The 22,160-nt window shown below is 40.4% G+C and overlaps 1 protein-coding gene across 2 annotated transcripts in view; it reads left to right on the forward strand.

Moving 5' to 3' along the window:
* Positions 1-22,160, forward strand: part of LOC140476561 (transmembrane protein 87A-like) — a 68,577-nt gene that overhangs the window by 41,886 nt on the left and 4,531 nt on the right. For both annotated transcript variants that reach the window (XM_072569358.1, XM_072569359.1), the window contains exons 15-19: positions 13,052-13,155; positions 15,613-15,686; positions 15,997-16,058; positions 17,349-17,401; positions 21,195-21,225. In XM_072569358.1, coding sequence (XP_072425459.1) covers positions 13,052-13,155; positions 15,613-15,686; positions 15,997-16,058; positions 17,349-17,401; positions 21,195-21,225 — 324 coding nt within the window. The remainder of the gene's footprint in view (positions 1-13,051; positions 13,156-15,612; positions 15,687-15,996; positions 16,059-17,348; positions 17,402-21,194; positions 21,226-22,160) is intronic.

Genomic DNA, 22,160 nt, shown 5'->3' on the forward strand with positions numbered 1-22,160 from the left:
TGATCATCTAGATAGGAATAAGTTGATTAGGGACAGTCAGTGCGGTTTTGTAAAGGGTAGGTCGTGCCTCACAAACCTTATTGAGTTCTTTTGAGATGGTGACCAAACAGGTGATGAGGGTTAAGTGATTGATGGGGTGTATAGGAATTTCAGTAAAGCATTTGATAAGGTTCCCCATGGTAGGCTTTTGCAAAAAATGCGGAGGCATGGGATTGAAGGTGATTTAACGGTTTGGATTAGAAATTGGCTAGCTGAAAAAAGACAGGGTGGTGGTTGATGGGAAACGTTCATCCTGGAGTTCAGTTACTCGTGGTATACCGCAAGGATCTCTTTTGGGTCCACTGTTGTTTACCAATTTTATAAATGACCTGGATGAGAGCTTAGAAGGATGGGTTAGTAAATTTGCAGATTACACTAATGTCAGTGGAGTTGTGGATGGTGCCGAAAGATATTGCAGGTTACAGAAGGACATAGAAAAACTGCAGAGCTGGGCTGAGAGGTGGCAAATGGAGTTTTAATGGGTAAAAGTGTGAGGTGATTCACTTTGGAAGGAGCAACAGGAATACAGACTGCTGGGTTAATGTTAAGATTCTTGGTAGTGTAGATGAGCAGAGAGATCTCTGTCCATGTGCATAGATCCCTGAAAGTTGCCACCCAGGTTGATAGGGTTGTTAAGAAGGCATACAGTGTGTTAGCTTTTATTGGTAGAGGGATTGAGTTTCGGAGCCATAAGGTCATGTTGCAGCTGTACAAAACTCTAGTGCGGCTTCAATTGGAGTATTGCGTACAGTTATGGTCACCACATTATAGGAAGGTTGTGGAAGCTTTGGAAAGGGTTCAGAGGAGATTTACTAGGACGTTGCCTAGTATGGAAGGAAGATCTTATGAGGAAAAGCTGAGGGATTTGAGGCTGTTTTCGTTAGAGAGAAGAAGGTTGAGAGGTGACTTAATTGAGACATATAAGATAAGAGGGTTGGATAGGGTGGACAGTGAGAGCCTTTTTCCTCGGATGGTGATGGCTAGCAAAGGGGACATAGCTTTAAACTGAGGGATGATAGATATAGAACAGATGTCAAAGGTACTTTCTTTACTCAAGAGTAGTAGGGGTGTGGAATGCACGGACTCGCCAACTTTAAGGGCATTTAAATGGTCATTGGATAGGCATATGGATGAGAATGGAATATTGTAGGATAGATGGGCATCAGATTGGTTCCACAGGTTGGCGCAACATCAAGGGCCAAAAGGGCCTGTACTGCGCTTTTATGTTCTATGTAAGTTACCTCTAATGATAGTTATTGTGTTTATTTTCTTCTCCTTTAGCAATTTGATTATTAATTATTTATGGAATACTATTAGTAGCAAGTGACTGCAACAATTTGTACTGCAAGGTTTACTGATTTGCCAAGACCTTGTCATGGAGGAGGCAACAGGGAACTCTAGTATTCTAATTCAGAAAAGGCACAAGACTTGAACATATATTAGCTGTAATAACTAATTTAAGAAAAACAGTTGTTCTTGTAACATGGTTATTTAAACTTACTGGAAGTGACGTACATTCACATGCAAGGACCAGTTCCCAGCTGATAAAAGGAATATAACGCTTATTCATACACCCTTCTGTTAAGCAAAGATGTAACATTTGCTGGTACCCCCTCTTTATCAAAGGAAGAATTGAATACCACGTTCAGCACCAGCAATTTCCACTCTGACTTCCAACATTGATAAAGACAATGCATCTATTCTAGTTGTGGTAATCTTTCAACTTTAAGTATAGCCAATCTTTCTACTACCTTCTCTTTAACAATTTTTAGCTCATCCAGTATGTCAACTCTCCAGTCTCTCACATGACCCTGGCGGTATCTTCACTCTTGGTGAAGACAGTTGCAAAGTACCTTCTTAGTGACTCAAGTCATCGCTCCAGCCCCCATGAGTACATTTCATTAGATTAGATTAGATTCCGTACAGTATGGAAACAGGCCCTTTGGCCCAACATGTCCACACCGACCGTCTGAAGAGTAACCCACCCAGACCCTTTCCCCTACCCATATTTAGGCCTCACTAATGGACAATAGAATATTCCACATGGGCAATTTGGTGTGGTCAATTCACCTGACCTGCACATCTTTGGATTGTGGGAGAAAACCAGAGTACCCAGAGGAAACCCATGCAGACACTGGGAGAATATGCAAACTCCGCACAGACAGTCGCCTAAGGCTGGAATCGAACACTGGTCCCTGGTGCTGTGAGGCAGCAGTGCTAACCACTGAGCCACCTTTTTGTTATCAGTTCCTTATCGGCCTTGCTCCTTTCAGTTCCCTTTTGTTTATATGCTAATCAATGACGTTTTGATTCTTCTTTATTGGCTGCCAGTCTCTTCACTTATTCTCTCCTTGCTTCTGTAATATCTTTTAGCTGAGCTTGTTAAAAATAAATTTCCAAACAAGTGCAAATAGAGATGAACAAAGTGTTCTGTAAATTTCAATCACTTATAACAAAATTAGAGAAATAACAAGATTTAATTATCCAATATGGATGGGGAAAATTGAGTGAGAGATGGTCATAGAGGCCTAGAATCCTACAGCACAGATACAGGCCCTGATACACTGACTGAAATGTCCATCAATGCTAACCCCATTTCCTATCAGTCAATTTGTCCAAATGCCTTTTTAAATGTTGTTAATGTATCACATCCACTGACAGTTCATTCCATATGCATACCATCAGCTGTGTTTAAAAAAATGCTAGACCCTCAGGTTCCCTTTAATTGTTTTCCCCTCTAACCTTAAACTGATGCCCTCCAATCGTCGATTCCCCAACCCTGGGAAAAAGTCTGACTGCCTTCACTCTATCTATGCCTGACATGATCTTGTACAATTCTATAAGAGCCCCCCTCAGTCTCCTACGCTGTAAAGAAAAAAGTCCTCGCTTGTCCAACCTCTCCCTCTAACTCAGACCCTTGAGTCCTGGCAACATCATTACTAATTTATTCTGCAGTCTTTACAGTTTAATAACATTCTTCTTCTAGCAAGGTGACCAAAACTCAAAACGATATTCCAAGTGCAGCCTCACCAACCTCCTGTACAACTGCAACATAACTTTCCAACTTCTATACTCAATGTCCTGACTGATGAAGGCAAAAGCTGCCTTCACTGCCCTGTCTACCTGTGGCTCCACTTTCACTTTCAACTGAACTCCAATGTCTCTACATTCCACTACACTCAAGGCCCTACCATTCATCATGAAACTCCTACCTTGATTTGATTTGACAAAATGCAAGATCTCACACTTATCTATATTAAACTCCATTTGTCATTTCTGAGCCCACTTCCCCAGCTGATCAAGGTTCTGCTGCAATTTCTGATAACTTTCCTCACTGTCCACAATACCATCTTTTTTTAGTGTCCTCTGCAAACTTACTAATCATGCCTTGTACATTCTCATCCAAGTTATTAATATCGATAACAAACAGAACTGGGCCCAGTATCGACTCCTGGGGCAATCCACTAGTCACAAGCCTCCAGTTTGACAAGCATCCTTCCACTATTACCCTCTGCTTCCTTCCATCAAACTAATTGTGTATCCAATTTGCCAACTCCCCCTGGATTCCTTGCGATCTAACCTTTGAGAGTACACTACCACGTGGAACCTTATCAAAGGCCTTATTGAAATTTGTGTAGACTATGTCTACCGCCCTGCTCTCATCAACTTTCCTGCTCACCTCAAAAAAACTCTAAATTTGTGGGGCATGATCTCCCAAGCACAAAACCAAGCTGACTATTCCTAATCAAACTCTCTTTCCAAATGCATGCATATCTCTCAATCTTCTCAAGTAATTTACCTACCACAGATGTTAGGCTTACTGGTCTGCAGTTCCCAGGTTTTTGTTTGCAGCCATTCTTGAACAAGGGCATGAGATTTGCTACCCTCCAGTCTTGGTGGAGCCGCAGTTGTAACGTCGCTGAACTATTAATCGGGCTAAATGTCTGGGGATATGGTTTCAAATTCAAGGAATAAAAATCTGGGATTGAAAGCTTGTCTCAGTGATAATGACCATGACAACTGATAGATTTTCATAAAATCTGATTTGGTTCATTATTGCCACTTGGGAAAGGAAATCTGCTGTCCTCACCTGGGTCTGACGCACAATGGGCTCTTAACTGTCGTCTTAAATAGCCCATCAACCACTCATTTTAAGGACAATTGACATTGTGTGTCAAATGATGGATTTGTCAGTGAAGTCCACATCACAAGAAAGACTAAAGCTTTTTTTAAAAAAGCACTGAGGATTGATAGGATTTTAACTTGTGAAAAGTGCTCCGAAGGACTTTGTGAATCAAAGTGTCTTCAGTCCAACAAGGAAGGAAGACCTGTTTGGATCTGGTTCTGGGAAGCAAAATAAAGAAATTGGAACATGTTGCAATTGGAGATCACTTAAAGCTAACTGTGACCACAAGGTTGAATTAAGTGGACAGGAAGATTATAGCAAATGCAGAAGGTAATTGAAAAAGATAGCACAAGAAGCAAGTACAGCTTATAGGAAAAGATCAGTGGCAAATGAAATGAAAGCCTAAGACAGTAGAAATATAAGATACAAGTAATTACGTTGGGCAAAATTTGAGCCTCTTGAGGAATCAAAGGAAGATCACCAAGTAATGGCTTTAGGCATGGCCAATGTATTCAATGAGCACTTTGCCTTTGTCTTCAGAAAGAAGTGGATAACATGTAGGTTTCACTAAAGGAGGAAAGGGAAATTGAGGTGATGTGCTAAAAATATTTGCACTACTGAAAGTTGGCGATTGTCCTGGATGGAATGCATCATAGTTTGCTGGAAAAAACTAATCGTAGAAATAGCAGCATTGGCCACAATCTTTTAATTCTCATTGGATACATTAATATTACTACAGGATTCGAGGTTGCCAACATTCTACTACAGTTCAAGAAAGGGATAACTAATAAACCAGGAAAAATAAGGCCAGTCAGCTGAGGATTGATGTTGGGAAATTAATTGGGAGCAATTATAGGGAATAACTTTATTTGGAAAGACAGGGATTAATTGAGCAACCCAATTAAAAGACAAATCCAGTCTAACTAACTTGATTGAATTCTTGTAGACAAAAGAGAATGTTGGTCAAAACTGTTGATGAATAATTGTCTTATGGTGGGAGGGTGAATAGGGATGGATACTCTGTTGCCCAGCGTTCAGTTTTTGGGTCCCTTATTGTGCAATCATATAAGCAATGTTGACTTGCACGTAGGCGACAACACTAAAGTTTACAGACAAGAGAAAACTTGGCAAAGTATTGGATGGTAAAGTTTCAGGACTATAATTATCATTATAGTTATAGTGAAATGGGCAGGTAGCATTTGGAGTAGAGGAGAATAAAATGAAGTTTGGGACAACTAATATGAAAGATGGTATACTATAAGTAGCATGATTTTGAAAATTGTACATGATCAATGACACCTTGGTGTATATATAACCAGACTCTAAAGATGGCAGGACAAGTTGATACGGTCATATTAAAAAAAGGGAGTAATTATTCTGAATGCCCAAATGATGAATACAATGGCCATGTGCCCTTGTACATGCACAGACAGGGCCAAAGACATTAGCTGGCTGTGACAGTTGCCATGCCACGATTAATCTACATGCGCTGCAGTGAAGCTGGCACTTGAATAGGCTGTCACCTATATTTCACATTATTAATTTTTGGAGTGACAACCAATTCTCCAATCCACACAGTCACTTCCTTACATAATCCCTTCTGGCTGTTCATATCAATTCAGTCCAGGATATAGTTTGTGGGCAGCACGGTAGCACAGTGGTTAGCACTGCTGCCTCACAGCGCCAGAGACCTGGGTTCAATTCCCGCCTCAGGCGACTCTCTGTGTGGAGTTTGCACATTCTCCCCGTGTCTGCGTGGGTTTCCTCCGGGTGCTCCGGTTTCCTCCCACATTCCAAAGATGTGCAGGTCAGATGAATTGGCCATGCTAAATTGCCCGTAGTGTTAGGTAAGGGGTAGATGTAGGGGTATGGGTGGGTTGCGCTTCGGCGGGGCGGTGTGGACTTGTTGGGCTGAAGGGCCTGTTTCCACACTGTAAGTAATCTAAGTAATCTAATCTTGGCCGATTTATCCCTTGCAGTATCTCTTTTGCATGTTTTGATACTTATTTTTCCCTTTGCTGAATATTTAAATCAGTCATCTTACTCACTGCAGAGCCTCTGTAAACACCTTTCTGCTCTCCTTTTTTTGTTAAACTTTGCATTATTAATATTTTTAACTGTTTTAGGAGTTCATCTGCAAGATACTACCCAAAAAATTGTGAATTTTCCCTTTCATGTCAAAATTCTGACTTATTGTAGTCAATGTAAAATTTTCTGTTCCTTTCAAATAATTGGTTTCCACAAATGCATGTATACTCCTTGTGTGAGCTAGTGTTGACATTTGAACCATTTGCAACCTTCAAAAAAATAGAGGATTAGTATGAGAATAAAAAGATTGTGCTAAAAGTTGATAAATCAGTTGGACTTTTCAGTGGACAGTTCTTGGCATCGTATTCCTCAAAAGATGAAAATAAGACATCAATGAAGAGTTGTACCAGAAGTGTTTGAGTTGATGTTACTTTAAAGAAGGCACTTTAATATTGTGGTAAAAATTGGACTGTTCTCGGAATAGTGAATTGAATGTTAAGAGATTGTCTAACTATGATTTTGAGATAAGTAGATTTTCTTTCCAGTTAACAGAGAACAGCTGGTGAGTCAATAACCAGAGGTTATAGATTTTAAATCATTAGTGAAATATCCAGGAAGGAGATTAGAAGTTTTTTTTAACTGAGATTTGTCAGAATTTGAAATGCTGTAACAGAAAACATGGTGGATATCAAAATGTCAAATGCATTTAAAAGTAAGTGGCTTCACAGATGCTTGAGGATGAGGTGCTCGGGGATGAATTACAGACAGAAAATGGGATGTGGCACTCAGCATGACTGTTCTTCTCGAGATTAAGCACAGATACAATGTGAATGGCCACCTGCTGGATGACAAGTTATAGTGATTCATGGTGCTCGAAAATGGGTTCTGACTACAAAGAAGGAAGGATATAGCTACAACTCTTAGCATTCAGGCAGACTATTAAGATTAGGTTTTGGTTAAGAACTAAAGCAAAACCTCTTCTGTATTGTTTTTAAAATTTATTTATTCACATATATTACTTGGGCATCACTGGTTAGCCAGCATTTATTTTCTGTCTCTAGTTGCCCTTGAGGTAGTGGTGAGCTGCCCTCTTGAACTGCTGCAGTCCGCGTGCTGACTGTTGACCCATAATGCCCTTAGGGAGGGACTTCCAGACTTTTGACCCAGTAACAGCAATATATTTCCAAGTCAGTTTGGCGATTGGTTTGGAGCGGAACTTGTAGGCTGTAATGTTCCCAAGTATCTGCTGCCTTGTTCTTCTAAATGGATGTGGGTATGTATTTGAAAGATGTTGTCTAAGGATCTTTGAATTTCTGCAGTGCATCTTGTAGATAGCATACCCTGCTTCTGTTGAGCATTGATGTTGGAGAGATTGGATGCTTGTGGATATGGTGTCAATCAAGTGAGCTGCTTTGTCCTGAATGGTGTTAAGCTTCTTCAGTGTTGTTGCACCTGCAACATCTATCCAACCAAATGGAAAGCATTCCTTAACACTCCTGACTTTGGCTTGTAGGTAGTGGGCAGACATTGGGAGACAGGAAGTGAGTTACTTGCAGCATTCTGAAGTGCTGTTGTAGTCACTGTGTTTATGTGGCAATTCTAGTTGCATTTCTGAAAAATGGTAACTCCAAAGATTTTGACAGTGGACAACTCAGTGATGTAACACCATTGAATGTCAAAAGGCATTGGCGTTCAGTTCAAAAATTCTAATTTTACAGGTTATTAATTTCAGATCCATGGTGACAGTGTTAATGCTATAATTAATCATTTCAAGACAAGGTAGCCATTTACTGTGTGCCATGGTTCAGACTAAGAACCATAGAATAGTTACACTTATTCAGTCGTGACTCTTGACTTGCTGGCTCTATATAAGAGTACTTCAGCTTGTCCCATTCCCATAGCTTTTCCTCATAGCCCAGCAGTTTTTTATCGTCCATAGAATTATTCAATTCCCTTCTGAAAGTCATAGTTGAATCTGTCACCACCACCATTACTCTCGATTTGGAGATGCCGGTGTTGGACTGGGGTGTACAAAGTTAAAAATCACACAACACCAGGTTATAGTCCAACAGGTTTAATTGGAAGCACACTAGCTTTTGGGGCATCGCTCCTTCATCAGGTGGCTTGTGGAGGACACAATTGTGAAGGCACAGAATTTATAGCAAAAATGTACAGTATGATGTAACTGAAATTATACATTGAAAAATTGATTGTCAAGCCTTTCATCTGTTAGAATACTGTGATAGTTTCACTTCTTTCATGTGTAAATCACAAAACCTTTTTTTAAAAAGTTGCATTCTCAGCTTAATTGTAACAATTGGTGTGAGCTAGATAATACGTTGAAGGTGTTAGCCCCCGTGTTCTCTGTCTATGCCATGATGTTTAGATTGATTCTAATCTAAAAAGTGAGATAACGGAGTTCTACATGAATGCATGCAGTTTTTGAGCAAAGTACAATGTCACCTGCAAGTACAAATTCACCCCACAAAATATGTGTGTGTGTGTGTGTGTGTGTGTGTGTGTGTGTGTGTAGTGAGTGCAGAGTGTCTTAAGTCTGTGAGGGGGTGCATGTGTGAGTGTGGGAGTGCGTGTGTCTGTAAGGGTGTGTCTGTATGTCCATGTGTGTGGGTGTAGGAGTATCTGTGTGTGTGTATAGTGCAATGGTGGTCACCTGTAATGTGACATGAACCCAAGGTCCCAGTTGAGGCCCTCAACAACTAGCCTAGGACAACAGATGAATGGGCACCGCACAACAATCAACAGACAGGAGGGTTCCCTCCCAGTTGGGGAACACTTCAGTGGTCCAGGACATTCTGCCTCGGACCTTCGGGTAACCATCCTCCAAAGTGGACTTCGGGACAGACAGCAGAGAAAAGTGGCCGAGCAGAGGCTGATAGCTAAGTTCGGTACCCATGGGGAGGGCCTCACCGGGACCTTGGGTTCATATCACATTACAGGTGACCACCATTGCACTACACACACACACACACACACACACACACACACACACACACTCCTATACACACGGGGGCGCGCGCGCGCGCACACACACAGACACACACACACACACTCCCACACTTACATGCACCCCCTCACAGACTTAAGACACTCTGCACGCACTACACACAGACAAAGACCCGCATGCACACATATATATTTTGTGGGGTGAATTTGTACTTGCAGGGTTACATTGTACTTTGCTCAAAAACTGCATGCATTCATGTAGAACTCCATTATCTCACTTTTTAGATTAGAAACAATCTAAACATCATGGCAGCTACTAAAGGAAAGTTAGTTTAGTTTATGTGCTCAGCACTTACTACCTGAAGGCTAGGTTGGGAAACACCACACAAAATATCTACTTTATTCAAATCTGTGAATCACATTGATTCAGCTAAAATCAAACTAGTTATTTAGTTAAATGTAGTATTTGGTTGTACATGTACATGGGACCAGATACGGCGGAGGCGGAGGAATTGGGAATTGGGAATACGGGATGGCATTTTTGCAAGAGGTAGGGTGGGAAGAGGTGTAATCCAGGTAGCTGTGGGAGTCAGTGGGTTTTTACCTTCAAATCCTCCCACTTCCTCCAGACCAAAGGGGTAGCCATGGGCACACGTATGGGCCCCAGCTATGCTTGTCTCTTTGTTGGCTACAGAGAACAGTTGATCTTCCGTAATTACACCGGCACCACTCCCCACCTCTTCCTCCGCTATATTGATGACTGCATTGGCGCCACCTCATGCTCTCGCGAAGAGGTTGAGCAATTCATCAACTTCACCAACACATTCCACCCTGACCTTAAATTTACCTGGACCATCTCTGACACCTCCCTCCCCTTCCTGGACCTCTCCAGCTCCATTAATAACGATCGACTTGACACTGACATTTTTTACAAAGCCACCGACTCGCACAGCTACCTGGATTACACCTCTTCCCACCCTATCTCTTGCAAAAATGCCATCCCGTATTCCCAATTCCTCCGCCTCCGCCGTATCTGCTCCCAGGAGGACCAGTTTCACCACAGAACACACCAGATGACCTCCTTCTTTAGAGACCACAGTTTCCCTTCCCACGTGGTTAAAGATGCCCTCCAACGCATCTCGTCCACATCCCGCACCTCCGCCCTCAGACCCCACCCCTCCAACCGTAAAAAGGACAGAACGCCCCTGGTGCTCACCTTCCACCCTACCAACCTTCGCATAAACCAAATCATCCGCCGACATTTCCGCCACCTCCAAAAAGACCCCACCACCAGGGATATATTTCCCTCCCCACCTTCCGCAAAGACCGTTCTGTCTGTGACTACCTGGTCAGGTCCACGCTCCCCCTGCAACCCACCCTCCCATCCTGCCACCGCAGGAACTGCAAAACCTGCGCCCACATCTCCTCCTCTCTCACCTCCATCCAAGGCACTAAAGGAGCCTTCCACATCCATCAAAGTTTTACCTGCACATCCACTAATATCATTTATTGCACCCGTTGCTCCCTATGTGGTCTCCTCTACATTGGGGAGACTAAACCCCTCCTAGCAGAGCGCTTTAGGGAACATCTCCGGGACACCCGCACCAATCAACCACACCGCCCTGTGGCCCAACATTTCAACTCTCCCTCCCACTCTGCCGAGGACATGGAAGTCCTGGACCTCCTTCACCACCGGTCCCTCACCATCAGACACCTGGAGGAAGAACACCCAATCTTCCGCCTCGGAACACTTCACCCTAGTTCCAAACTTCCAGCTCAGCACTGTCCCCATGACTTGTCCTACCTGCCTATCTTCTTTTCCACCTATCCATTCCACCCTCCTCCCTATCACCTTCATCCCCTCCCCCACTCACCTTTTGTACTCCATGCTACTTTCTCCCCACTCCCACCCTCCTCTAGCTTATCTCTCCACGCTTCAGGCTCTCTGCCTATATTCCTGATGAAAGGCTTTTGCCCAAAACGTCAATTTTGCTGCTCCTCAGATGCTGCCTGAACCGCTGTGCTCTCCTTGCACCACTAATCTAAAATCTGGTTTCCAGCATCTGCAGTCATTGTTCTTACCTTCAACATATTGTCTAGCTATCACCATTGTTAACAGCTAACCCGAGAATGCAACTTTTTTAAAAAAAAGGTTTTGTGATTTACACATGAAAGAAGTGAAACTATCACTGTATTCTAACAGATGAAAGGCTAAACAGACAATCAATTTTTCAATGTATAATTTCAGTTACATCACACTGTAAATTTTTGCTATAAATTCTGTGTGTTAGCCCTCCACTACCACCCGACGAAGGAGCGTCGCTCCGAAAGCTAGTGTGCTTTCAATTAAACCTGTTGGACTATAACCTGGTGTTGTGTGATTTTTAACCATTATTGTCAGCATTCCAGGCCTTAACTACTCGCAGCAATGTCACCATTACATAACATAGGATGTGGAACCAAGTTAACATTGACGAGAACTCGTGGATAATTGTACAGCATGTTTCACTGGCTATCACTGTTTGTGAAGGTTTTCTGAAATAAGACGTAGGAGCAGAAATAGGCTATTCGGCCCACCAAGTATTCTGCCATTGTGTGAAATAACCGCAAATCTGATAATCCTCAATTCCACATTCTTGCTCTTTCCCCAAACCCTGCATTTCCTTTTTGGATTAAAAATCTGTCTATCTCAGCCCTGAATATTCTTTTCAAACCAGCCTCAACAACCTTCTGCAATAAAGAATTCCACAAATTCACTACCCTCTTGAAAGTAGAAATTCTTCCTCCTCTCTCTCTCTCACTCTGGGATTATGCCCTTTAGTGAAACAATCAATGTTCCCTCAACTGGAAGGCACCACGCACATTGATTGTCAAACTACTGCATGAATTCTGCCTCCTTATGCTGCGTTCTTCCAGCCTCCTGCTTGTATGTACTAACCACTTGTATGTACCGACCACTTGTATTCATCTATTACTATCTCACCACTCTGCCCCTCTCCCCAACCATAACCCTTCCACCCCCAATCCCCTTCATCTGCAGCTCCCCATATCTCCACTTCCATTCCTAAAGAAGGGTTATACCCAAAACATCAACTTCTCCACCACCCGATGTGGCCTGGCTTGCTATGTGCTTCCAGCCTCCTGCTTTTCTACTCTGGAAACTGTAGGAAAATATTTACCATGGACATCTCTGCAGAAGAAAAAGAAATTGGAGAAAACATTGGAAAAACCTATGCATATCTACTCTGTTGAGCCCTTTAAGAATCTTTATGTTTAAATAAAGTCGTATCTCATTCTTCTAAACTCCAATGACCACAAGCCTAATGTATTAATCCTCTCTCATTGGAAAACTCGTCTATACCCAGCATCAACCTACTCTGCAGTGTCTCCAGTGCCAGTATATTCCCCCCCTCCTTAAATAAACGAATCAAAAGTGTTCATGGTATTTGAAGTGTAGTCTGACAATTGCCTGGTATAGTTTTAGCAAGACTGCCCTATTTTATTTTCCATTTCCTTTGAAATAAAGTAAGCATTCATTTCTGAAACAAAAGAGGAATGACAGTATAAATAAAAGAAGTTTATGTTTGGTTTTGTTTCACAGTAAAGAGATGCCATTTGCTGTTACGGAAGTCAAAATATGGATGAAGTAGTTCCTCTGTGATGTAAAAGCACAATTCTATATGGTTCCAGCTGAATGAACATGAGATGGAGAAGTTGATATTTCTGGGCTGAGTCAACTGGTTTCAGTCATTTGTGTCATAACTGGCTTCATGGTTCCTGTACTTAGGATGTTGGATGGGAGAGTATTTATCTGCAGTCTCACTCCTGATTTAAACATTGAATGAAGTCATGTACAAGCAGCACTTTGATTCCTTTCTTCCATGTTTTATGCAGGACTGGAGAGAACGGTGGATAGATGATGCATTCTGGCGATTGCTGTTTTCCATCATTCTACTGGTCATAATGATCTTGTGGAGACCTTCGGCAAACAATCAAAGGTTTTAGTGTATTTTTTTGGCACAAATTTCTAAATGTTTTCTCTCTCTTGTTTCAGTTGACAATTAATAGGGTGTTGATGAGAATGAAGAACATGTTTCACAGACTGAGTAGCCCATAAGTACTTTTAATTAGTAACACAGAGGCAAAGACATGAGAGGGTTAAATTTAACAAGTAGAATTATACCTCCTGTTTCAATGCCTGGTAGATGGTTATAAAACAGCAAGGGTAAACACTGCATAATACGAAGCAGAGGATTTGGGTTTCTCGTATGGGAGATCTCATTGCCCCAGAGAAGAATTGCTGTTTTCAAACATTTGTGACTGCACAAAAATGTACTGGGAGTACCTTGTTTTGGCCGCATCTTAATGTAGCTATTCAGTATAATCACACCAGAGGGCTGAATGAAGTGAGTGATATGTGACCTATAAAGATAGAGTATAAAGACTTGGCTTGGCCTGTCTCGAGGATACAGTTTCTCATATTTTACCAGTTCAAGCAAGAACATTAACTCAATTTACTCTCTCTTGTCTTACGCTACTACCATGCATTGAACACTCATTGCTTTCTCCCTACATCTCTCTTTGTCGAATATACAATGCTTATTGATCTTCATCCAGCAATCAAATTGCAGAATTGCTTTCATCACTGACCTAGTTCTCCCTTTGGAATCATCATATCTTTATAATGTTTTAACTTGGTGTTACTGAATCGATAATTTCTCATTCATCTTGTCTCCCTCCAATATTTCTAACAGTGGTATCCTGTAATTTGGGGCCTAAATTCTCTCTGAAGGTTTTTTGTTGATAATACTTACCTTTTGTTTAGTTGTTCTTTGATTGTCATTCTTCAGTGATCATATTGTTGGAAAAGTAGGAAAGATAAAACGAAAGCTTAGTAACAAATGGGAGTTCTGTGAAACTGCTCTGGATGTATTTTGGGGATTGGTTTAGTAGTTGTATTGGATTCCCATACTAACATTTAGAGCTAACGAAGATTCCTCACAACTATTAAGTTTACCTCAAAACTAAACCAAAATACTGAAGATCCTGGAAATCTAAAAATAATAATAGAAAATTACTGGATCACTGTTCAGCTCAGACAACATTTTTGGACAGGAAAGAGAGTTAGCTTTTTGGATTTACAACTGTTTTTCAGAATCTTGTACACCAGTATGATGACATCTTTTGGTTGTCTGTACACCTGAGGTGGCCGGGTTTTGAGTCCATAGATTTAGCAAGGTTATCATTTGCCAAGCAATAAACCTCTTTTGAGGAGCAGACTTAGGCTCCCAGTATAGATTGCTACCTAGATCTATGGTGCAAAGTTGGTCACATTTGCTTTTCCCTCTCTCATATAACAGTAAAGAAAGATTGGTAAGGTGAGCACTCAGGAAGGAAAAATAGCAGTAAAATTAACTGCGAACAATCAAAATTGTTTTTAAAGTTTTTTAAATTTTGTAACAGTAAAGTATGGTGTTTTTAGCATCTTGTGCTATACAGCTCAAGAAATGGATTTCCCACTATTATCATGCATTTATTTAATGTGTACAGCATGTATGTGATTAATGAAATGTTGAATTTTAATGTTGTTTGAATTTTTATTTTCAATCATGATAAATCATTACAGAAGCTTCATTTATTCATGCATAAATGAGAAAATTTGGGGGTGGTTCTGAAGAAAATCTCTTACTTAGAAGTTTCTTTCAGTGGTAGAATTCCATTGAGTACTGTTGCAAGAGTACTCGCTAGAGAAGCGAGGAGGCAAATCTGTTTAATCTTTAGTTCTATGTATTAATTTATACATTTGATCCTTGTTATAAAAGTCACAACCTAAGCAGCTGCACAGTGAAGATAGATCTACTCTTCCAAACTAAATGTCAGTATTAGTTCATGTGACATAAGTATGTGATTAGATTAGATTACTTACAGTGTGGAAACAGGCCCTTCGGCCCAACAAGTCCACACCGACCCGCCGAAGCGCAACCCACCCATTCCCCAACATTTACCCCTTTACCTAACACTATGGGCAATTTAGCATGACCAATTCACCTAACCTGCACATCTTTGGACTGTGGGAGGAAACCGGAGCACCCGGAGGAAACCCACGCAGACACGGGGAGAATGTGCAAACTCCACACAGTCAGTCACCTGAGTCAGGAATTGAACCCAGGTCTCTGGTGCTGTGAGGCAGCATTGCTAACCACTGTGCCACCGTGCCGCCCAAACCGTGCCGTTTTCCTGTGAACAGGAAAAATGTGTTTACTTATCAGCACAGATAAGTGATACATTATATCTCCAAGAACTAATCACTAAAACACTTCGTCTTTCAGGAAATCTCATATTCTCAGTAAATACATCCATCCATCCAACACCTTCCTTTGCACAACATCATTTCCAGTTCACTTGGCAATTCCACACAAATTGGGGTAATGTTAAGAAAGCTATTTGTTTTGCAGGTTTGCTTTTTCCCCTCTGGCAGATGATGATTATGATGATGAACTAAAAGAACCAATGCTGAACGAAGCTTTTGGTGAGCAAAGTTGACCTACTTAGTAATCATAGTCTACAGTAGAATGTATAATTAGATAAACAAATGAAGAGTAAGAAATTGAGTAAATTAGAGCTTTGAATTTTTGCAAGGTTTCATAGATTCATTGGGAAATAAAAATGCTGAGTAATTTTGTAGTTTATTGGATAAACTCGAAAATGGTTTGTAAGGTACATTATTAGACGAATATTATATTAAGAGGCCTCCAATACGAAAATGAAATGGTGACAGAAGTGATTCCATTTATTGAGAACAATTTATGGAAGTTATATCCCCATGTCTTTTTTTGCAGAGGGAATGAAGATGAGGGGCACAAAATCAGAGTCTAATGGCTCTGCAAAACTTAATAAAGTGGTAAGTAAGATGGCAAATAATGTTGATTTAAAGGTTAAGTATTGAGATATATATGGACTTAGAGCAAAGTAACGGAGAAATGTTTCATACTAATGCGCATGTATGTCAATCTGCAAAACACTGAAGTCAATAATTATAAACAGGATATGTTTCTTTTTATCCAACCCAAAAGATATATTTTCAGAGAAAAGGCAAATACTAACCTGTTTCATGGAAATTAAAGTGGATGGAGAGTAGAATCATTGAATACAGTGTGGAGAGGACGGCCTGCCCTAACAAGGATTCCCTTTAATTGCCTTCTAGTAAATCCTGCAAGACAACTAGTGACTATGAATGACAGATGTTGACAAGTGTTTAAGCTGCTGAGGCTGGACTTGGTGATATTCCCATTGTGATTGATATGCTGATTACTACAATCACTATTTAGAAAGTCACACGACAGAGAAATGGGCTGTTCAGTCCACCATGTCATCACTGACCAACAAACACAAAACCTGCATCTAGTCCATAGCCTACTATGTCCTGGCATTTTAAGTGCTCTCCTAGTTGCTTTTTCAAAGTTACAAGGGTACCTGCCTCCTCCATCCTCTCAGGCAGTGCATTCCATATTTCTCCCATCCTCTAAAAGACAACATTTTTCCTCTGATCCCCTTTAAAACACTTACACTTCACCTTAAACTTATGCACTCGAGTCTTAGACACGTCGACCACGGGGAAAAGTTTCTCACAATCTACCCTATCTATTGCCTCTTGTAATCTTGCAGAGCTCAGCAAGTTTTAAGAAGATTTGTAGCTCAGGTTGAGGTTTTGGATATACGTTTGCTCGCTGAGCTGCAAGGTTCATTTCCAGATGTTTTGTTACCCTACTAGGTAACATCTTCAGTGGGCCGCAGGCAAAGCAATGCTGAAAATTCCTGCTTTCTATTTATACGTTTGGGTTTCTTTGGGTTGCATCTATCAACAAACACATCGAGTTAGACCCCACCTACCACCCCCTGAGAAAAGGAACTGGAAGTGACTTCACCACAGGAAATAACTTCACCATGCCAAAATCAGCATGTTAAGGCATTGAATAACCTTAGAGATGACTAAAATGGTTGACAAAGTAATTAGTTAATTTCTCATAGACTGCATCCACTGTTTGCTTTTATTATTGTTTGCTCTTTTCCTCACTCTGGTGAACTCTTTTATGTATGGGTATGATAGTTTAAGTACATTTGTCACTATCATGAAGGATAACTTGTTTATAGTATAGCTTTCAATTCTTAAAACCCTTGTCATTTTTCACAGGATGAAGATCTGAAATGGGTTGAAGAGAATGTTCCGTCTTCCATGGCTGATGTGTAAGTGACTTTAATTCGTACAAACTTAATCGTTGTACAAGAAGCTTTCAAATGTATCCATCACTATTACTTCCATATATCAGCAGTTTTTAATGGTATTGGTATATTTCACATGGAGTAACACAGGTTAAGGACATGTATCCTTCCAAAAAGTTAGAAAGTAAAATGTAATTTCCTCAAAATTCTTTTTGTAAGTTATGAAAATCACAGAATTAATTTATAGTAATGGCAAGTATAGTGGAATGTCGATGGGTGGCGTTACTTAACTAGAATTCATAATTTGAGAGGAAAATAAAAATAAGAAAAGGTGATGAGCATATGAAAGTTGCGCTGAAATGATACCAAGCTTAATCTTAAAATCCTGTGGACTGATTGAAAAGGAATGTGGAAAGAGCTGAAAATACAAATAGAAAAGTTAATGTGAAAATTAAAACTTTGAATGTTCAAACCTTTCATGGTAACCTTCAACAATGACAGCGATGCAAGCGTTTCATTTTGAACACTGAAGAGATAAACCTAGACTCCTAAAGAAGGAAATAGTGAGACAGAGGGTCACCTATATCTCTTCCAACCTCATTTACTGCATCAGGTGCTCCCAATGTGGTCTTGTCTACATCAGCGAGATCGAACGCAAACTTGGGGAACAGCTCAGCAAGCATTGTAGCTGGCTCCGCAGGGGTTGACCAGACCTCCCAGTCACGCCTATATGAATTCCCCCAACCACTTCCTTTCCAACATGACCATCCTTGGCTGCCTCCATTGCCAAAACAAACCACATCTTATTAAGAAAGAATACTTGTCTTCCGCCTGAACACCCTACAGCCCGGAGGACTCAACATTGAGTTCTCCAATTTCAAATAAACTCCCTCCCCACCCCCGACTTTCTTCCCAGCCCCTTCCCCGGCCTTCCACTGCACCCTTGCACCAACCAGATTCATTCTTCCCATTGACGGACCAGGTTGTACCCTCTACCTGTCTTCACCTATCCCCACTTCACCATCCTCCCCCCACACCCACCCCCAGTCCTGAAGAAGGGTTACACCCAAAATGTCAACCTCTGCACCTCCTGAAGCTGCCTGGCTTGCTGTGTTCTTCCAGCATCCTGCCTGTCCTCTTTATTAAAGGTAGTATTAAAATATTTTTTTAAATTGTTTTGAGGTAAGACCATCAAAGATGCATTTATAATCATACAATCTTGAAAGAAAATTAAATGTAACAGTGAATGATCAGCGGAAATGTAATTATGGCTGCCCAGTGACTCAAAGTTTGTTAATTCAGAGAAAACATGGAAGGATGGATGAAACGTCAGGGTGAAGTGTTAATCACACCACAGTGCAACATTACTTTCTCCTCTCTTTCAGAGTACAAAAAAAGTACTATCATACACATGGCAATTATTTCCTAACTGCTAAAGAATTTAGTTTTTCATACAACTTGACAATTTTACAAGAAAAGGTTTTTTTAAAATACAACTTTTTCCATTCTCCTAAGTATGATTCAGAATAAAGAATTGAGCAAACTCCCTTTTTTAGAGAGAAAATTATGGTTTTATTTCTCTGTAGTATTCATCTGCAGTTCACCTCAAAACCCTTGTAATTTCATATAATTTTCTTTGGAATATCTTATTAAACAGTTTGGCCTGCTTCCTTGAGTCTGAAACGGTCTACACTGTTTCTTATCACCTATGATACTTTTAAGAATGATACTATGAAGATTTGTTTTTATTTGGGCAACCACATGCATTTCTCTTAGGGATAAAAAAGAGAATTTTATTCCAAGTCAATTTTTTTAAGTCTTGTAAGCAAAATTCTAAAATCCCAAATTTATCTAAAGAATGAGTTGTAAGAAATTATAAACCCAGAAGTATAGACAGGACTTTGATATTACATCTGCTATTGAGGCACTGGGGGAGGATAGGGCAGCACGGCAACAAAGCTATACAGTGAAGTGACCAGGGATGACTTGTTTCTTCCTCTGTCCTAACCTATTCTTTGGATTCAGATGGTGAAGGAGCACCATATTGCTCAGTGCTTCTAACTAGACTTATGGTTTGCTATTTCAAGGTGTTGACTGGCAGCATAAGATCCACAAGATATGAAAACCGGAAGTAAAAAGCAGGATTTTGCTGGTGGTTTTGCATTTGCTTTTGTCAGACAAAAAAATGATTTTAACTATGGTCAATGTGAGGATACTATGGCTTTAAGAAGTGTATTTTGTCTTTTTTTTTTGGGAGAGAAGTTTTAAGGCAGAAGCGACAAGCTGTCTATTGAAAGCTCTTAAAGTAAACAGCTTGGGAGACCTTGGCATTTTATTTGAGGGGGATCTGTTTAAATATGTCTAAGCATTGCCAAAGTTCAACTGGAAGGATATAGAAGCCTTTTTCATTTCATTTAAGAAAGTGGCTAAACAAATGAAGTGGTTAGTAACCATGTGGGTACTGTTTCAAAAAGGTTGGTCGGTAGAGATAATGAAGTAAGTACTTTACTATCAGAGGAGATATCTGGGGCAGAAAATGAGGTGAAAGTGCTGTCTTGAATGCACATGAGCTAGTAACAAAGTCTTCAGACAACGTTTTAGGAATCTAAGAAAGGAACCTGGTCAAATGTACATTGAATTTGAAAGGATCAAAAAAAGTAATTTTGATAGGTGGATAAAGGCATTGAAAATAGATCAAATATCGTGGAGAGATAATTATTTTAGAGGAGTTCAAAAATTCACTTCCTGAAGTCATGTTGAAGAGCAGAGAGTTAAGACTGCAAGATTAGCAGCAGAAATGGTAGATGTTTGAGTTCGTTCATAAATCAAAGTTTGGCTTCCAACATCAATTTAAATTTATGACGACTAGAAATTGAGGGAAAGAGAAATCCTTGCATGGAAAGGGAAAAAAGGAGATCTCATTTAAGATGAAGATAGCTTATCACAGGACAAAAAGAAAACCCATGAGAGAGAAAGAAGTTTTTTAAAAAAAGCTCAGGTGTTTTTGCTGTAATAAAGTAGGCCACATGAAGTCAAAGTGTTGGTCGTTCAGTAAAAGCACTGGGAGGATGGATGTGGGTAAACAGAATAAGCCAGTGAGTTTTGTTGAAGTAGTCAAGGAAAGCTCAGTGGAAACTAAAATGTTGCAAAAGAACATACAATGTGATCAGGGGTTGGTTGAGGAGAAAATGTCAGATCTTGAAAGAATTTATTTGTGACAGTAAGGTTTACTCATGTATGCCAGGAGGGGAGCAGACAAAGAAATTAAAACTTTAAGATATGCAGGAGCACATCAGTCATTGGTGAGAGATGGAATGTTACCAGAAAAGGTGATAACATATGGAATTCATGGTGGGAAGTGCAGTATTCCATTATATAAAGTGAGTTTGGAGAGTCTGGCGAAAAGTGAAGTGGTGGTCAGAAGAGAAAGATTTCTGGTTCCACTCATACAGTTTATCATTGGTAATGATATAGCTGGATCACAGATGGGAGTGATGCCTACTGTGGTTGAAAATCCAGTGGAAAGTCAGGCAACTGTGTTGTTACAGGAAGTATAGCCTGGGATTTTTCCTGACTGTGGTAACAAGATTACAAAGCCACAGTTTGAAGCTGGAGGACAAATCAAAGAATAAAGGTAAGGAAGTTGAAATTCGATTATCAGAGACGTATGTTTGATCAAATGGTGGGAAACCAAAGGCAAAATACACCTCTTAGAGTCACAGTATCATCACATCTATTTCACACTGATATTGGCCACACTACCATGATTGTGGTGTACTCCTGTACCTTTCTTAACTCACCTTTTATTTTTTTTCAGTGCACTTCCAGCACTTCTCGACTCAGATGAGGTAAGCAACAGATTTATGTAACATTTAATTGTAAAAGTGTTGACCCATATACTTGAGGATGTTTGCTGGCATAAGAGGAATTGATGTGGCAAGAGTATACGTTGATGCATGTAACATTGTTTCTCTACATTAAGTTAGTGAGTTTTGAGAAGATGTGTAGCACAGGTTGAGGTTCTGGATGTAGGTTTGCTTGCTGAGCTGGAAGGTTCATTTTCAGACATTTTATCACTATACTAGTAACATTTTCAGTGAGCCTCCGAATGAAGCACTAATAGTGTAGCCTGCTTTCAATTTACATGTTTGGATTGCCTTGGGTTGGTGATGTCATTTCCTGTAGTGACATAATTTCCTATGGTGATGTTCCTGTTCTTGCAAAAATACCTTTCAAGAATTGGAACAAATACTATATTTGACAAACAGGCAGAAAACTAGCCACCAGCATACATGAACATCAACTAGCCACAAAAAGACATGACCCACTCTCACTAGTAACCTTTCATACGGATGAGGAAGGACACCACTTCAACTGGAACAACACATCCATCCTAGGACAAGCCAAACAGAGACATGCACGACAATTGCTAGAGCCATGACATTCCAACTAGATCTCTTATCAAGAAACACATTGACTTGGATCCCGTTTACCACCCACTGAGAAAAAGAACTGGAAGTGACCTCACTATAAGAAATGATGTCACCATAGGAAATGACATCACCAACCCAAGGGAACCCAAACATATAAATAGAAAGCAGGCTACATTCGTTGGCTCCATGAAGATGTTACCTAGTATGGTGACAAAATATCTGAAAACAAACCTTCCAGCTCAGCGAGCAAATCTACATCCAGTCTACATTAAGTTTCTGCACTGACTTAAACTCCCTTAAAGAAATATGCAAAAATCTCTCAAAAAAAAAACTGGAAGAGGATTTGATCC

Source organism: Chiloscyllium punctatum, chromosome 4, assembly GCF_047496795.1.
Source record: "Chiloscyllium punctatum isolate Juve2018m chromosome 4, sChiPun1.3, whole genome shotgun sequence".
In the NCBI taxonomy this organism is placed as follows: Eukaryota; Metazoa; Chordata; class Chondrichthyes; order Orectolobiformes; family Hemiscylliidae; genus Chiloscyllium; species Chiloscyllium punctatum.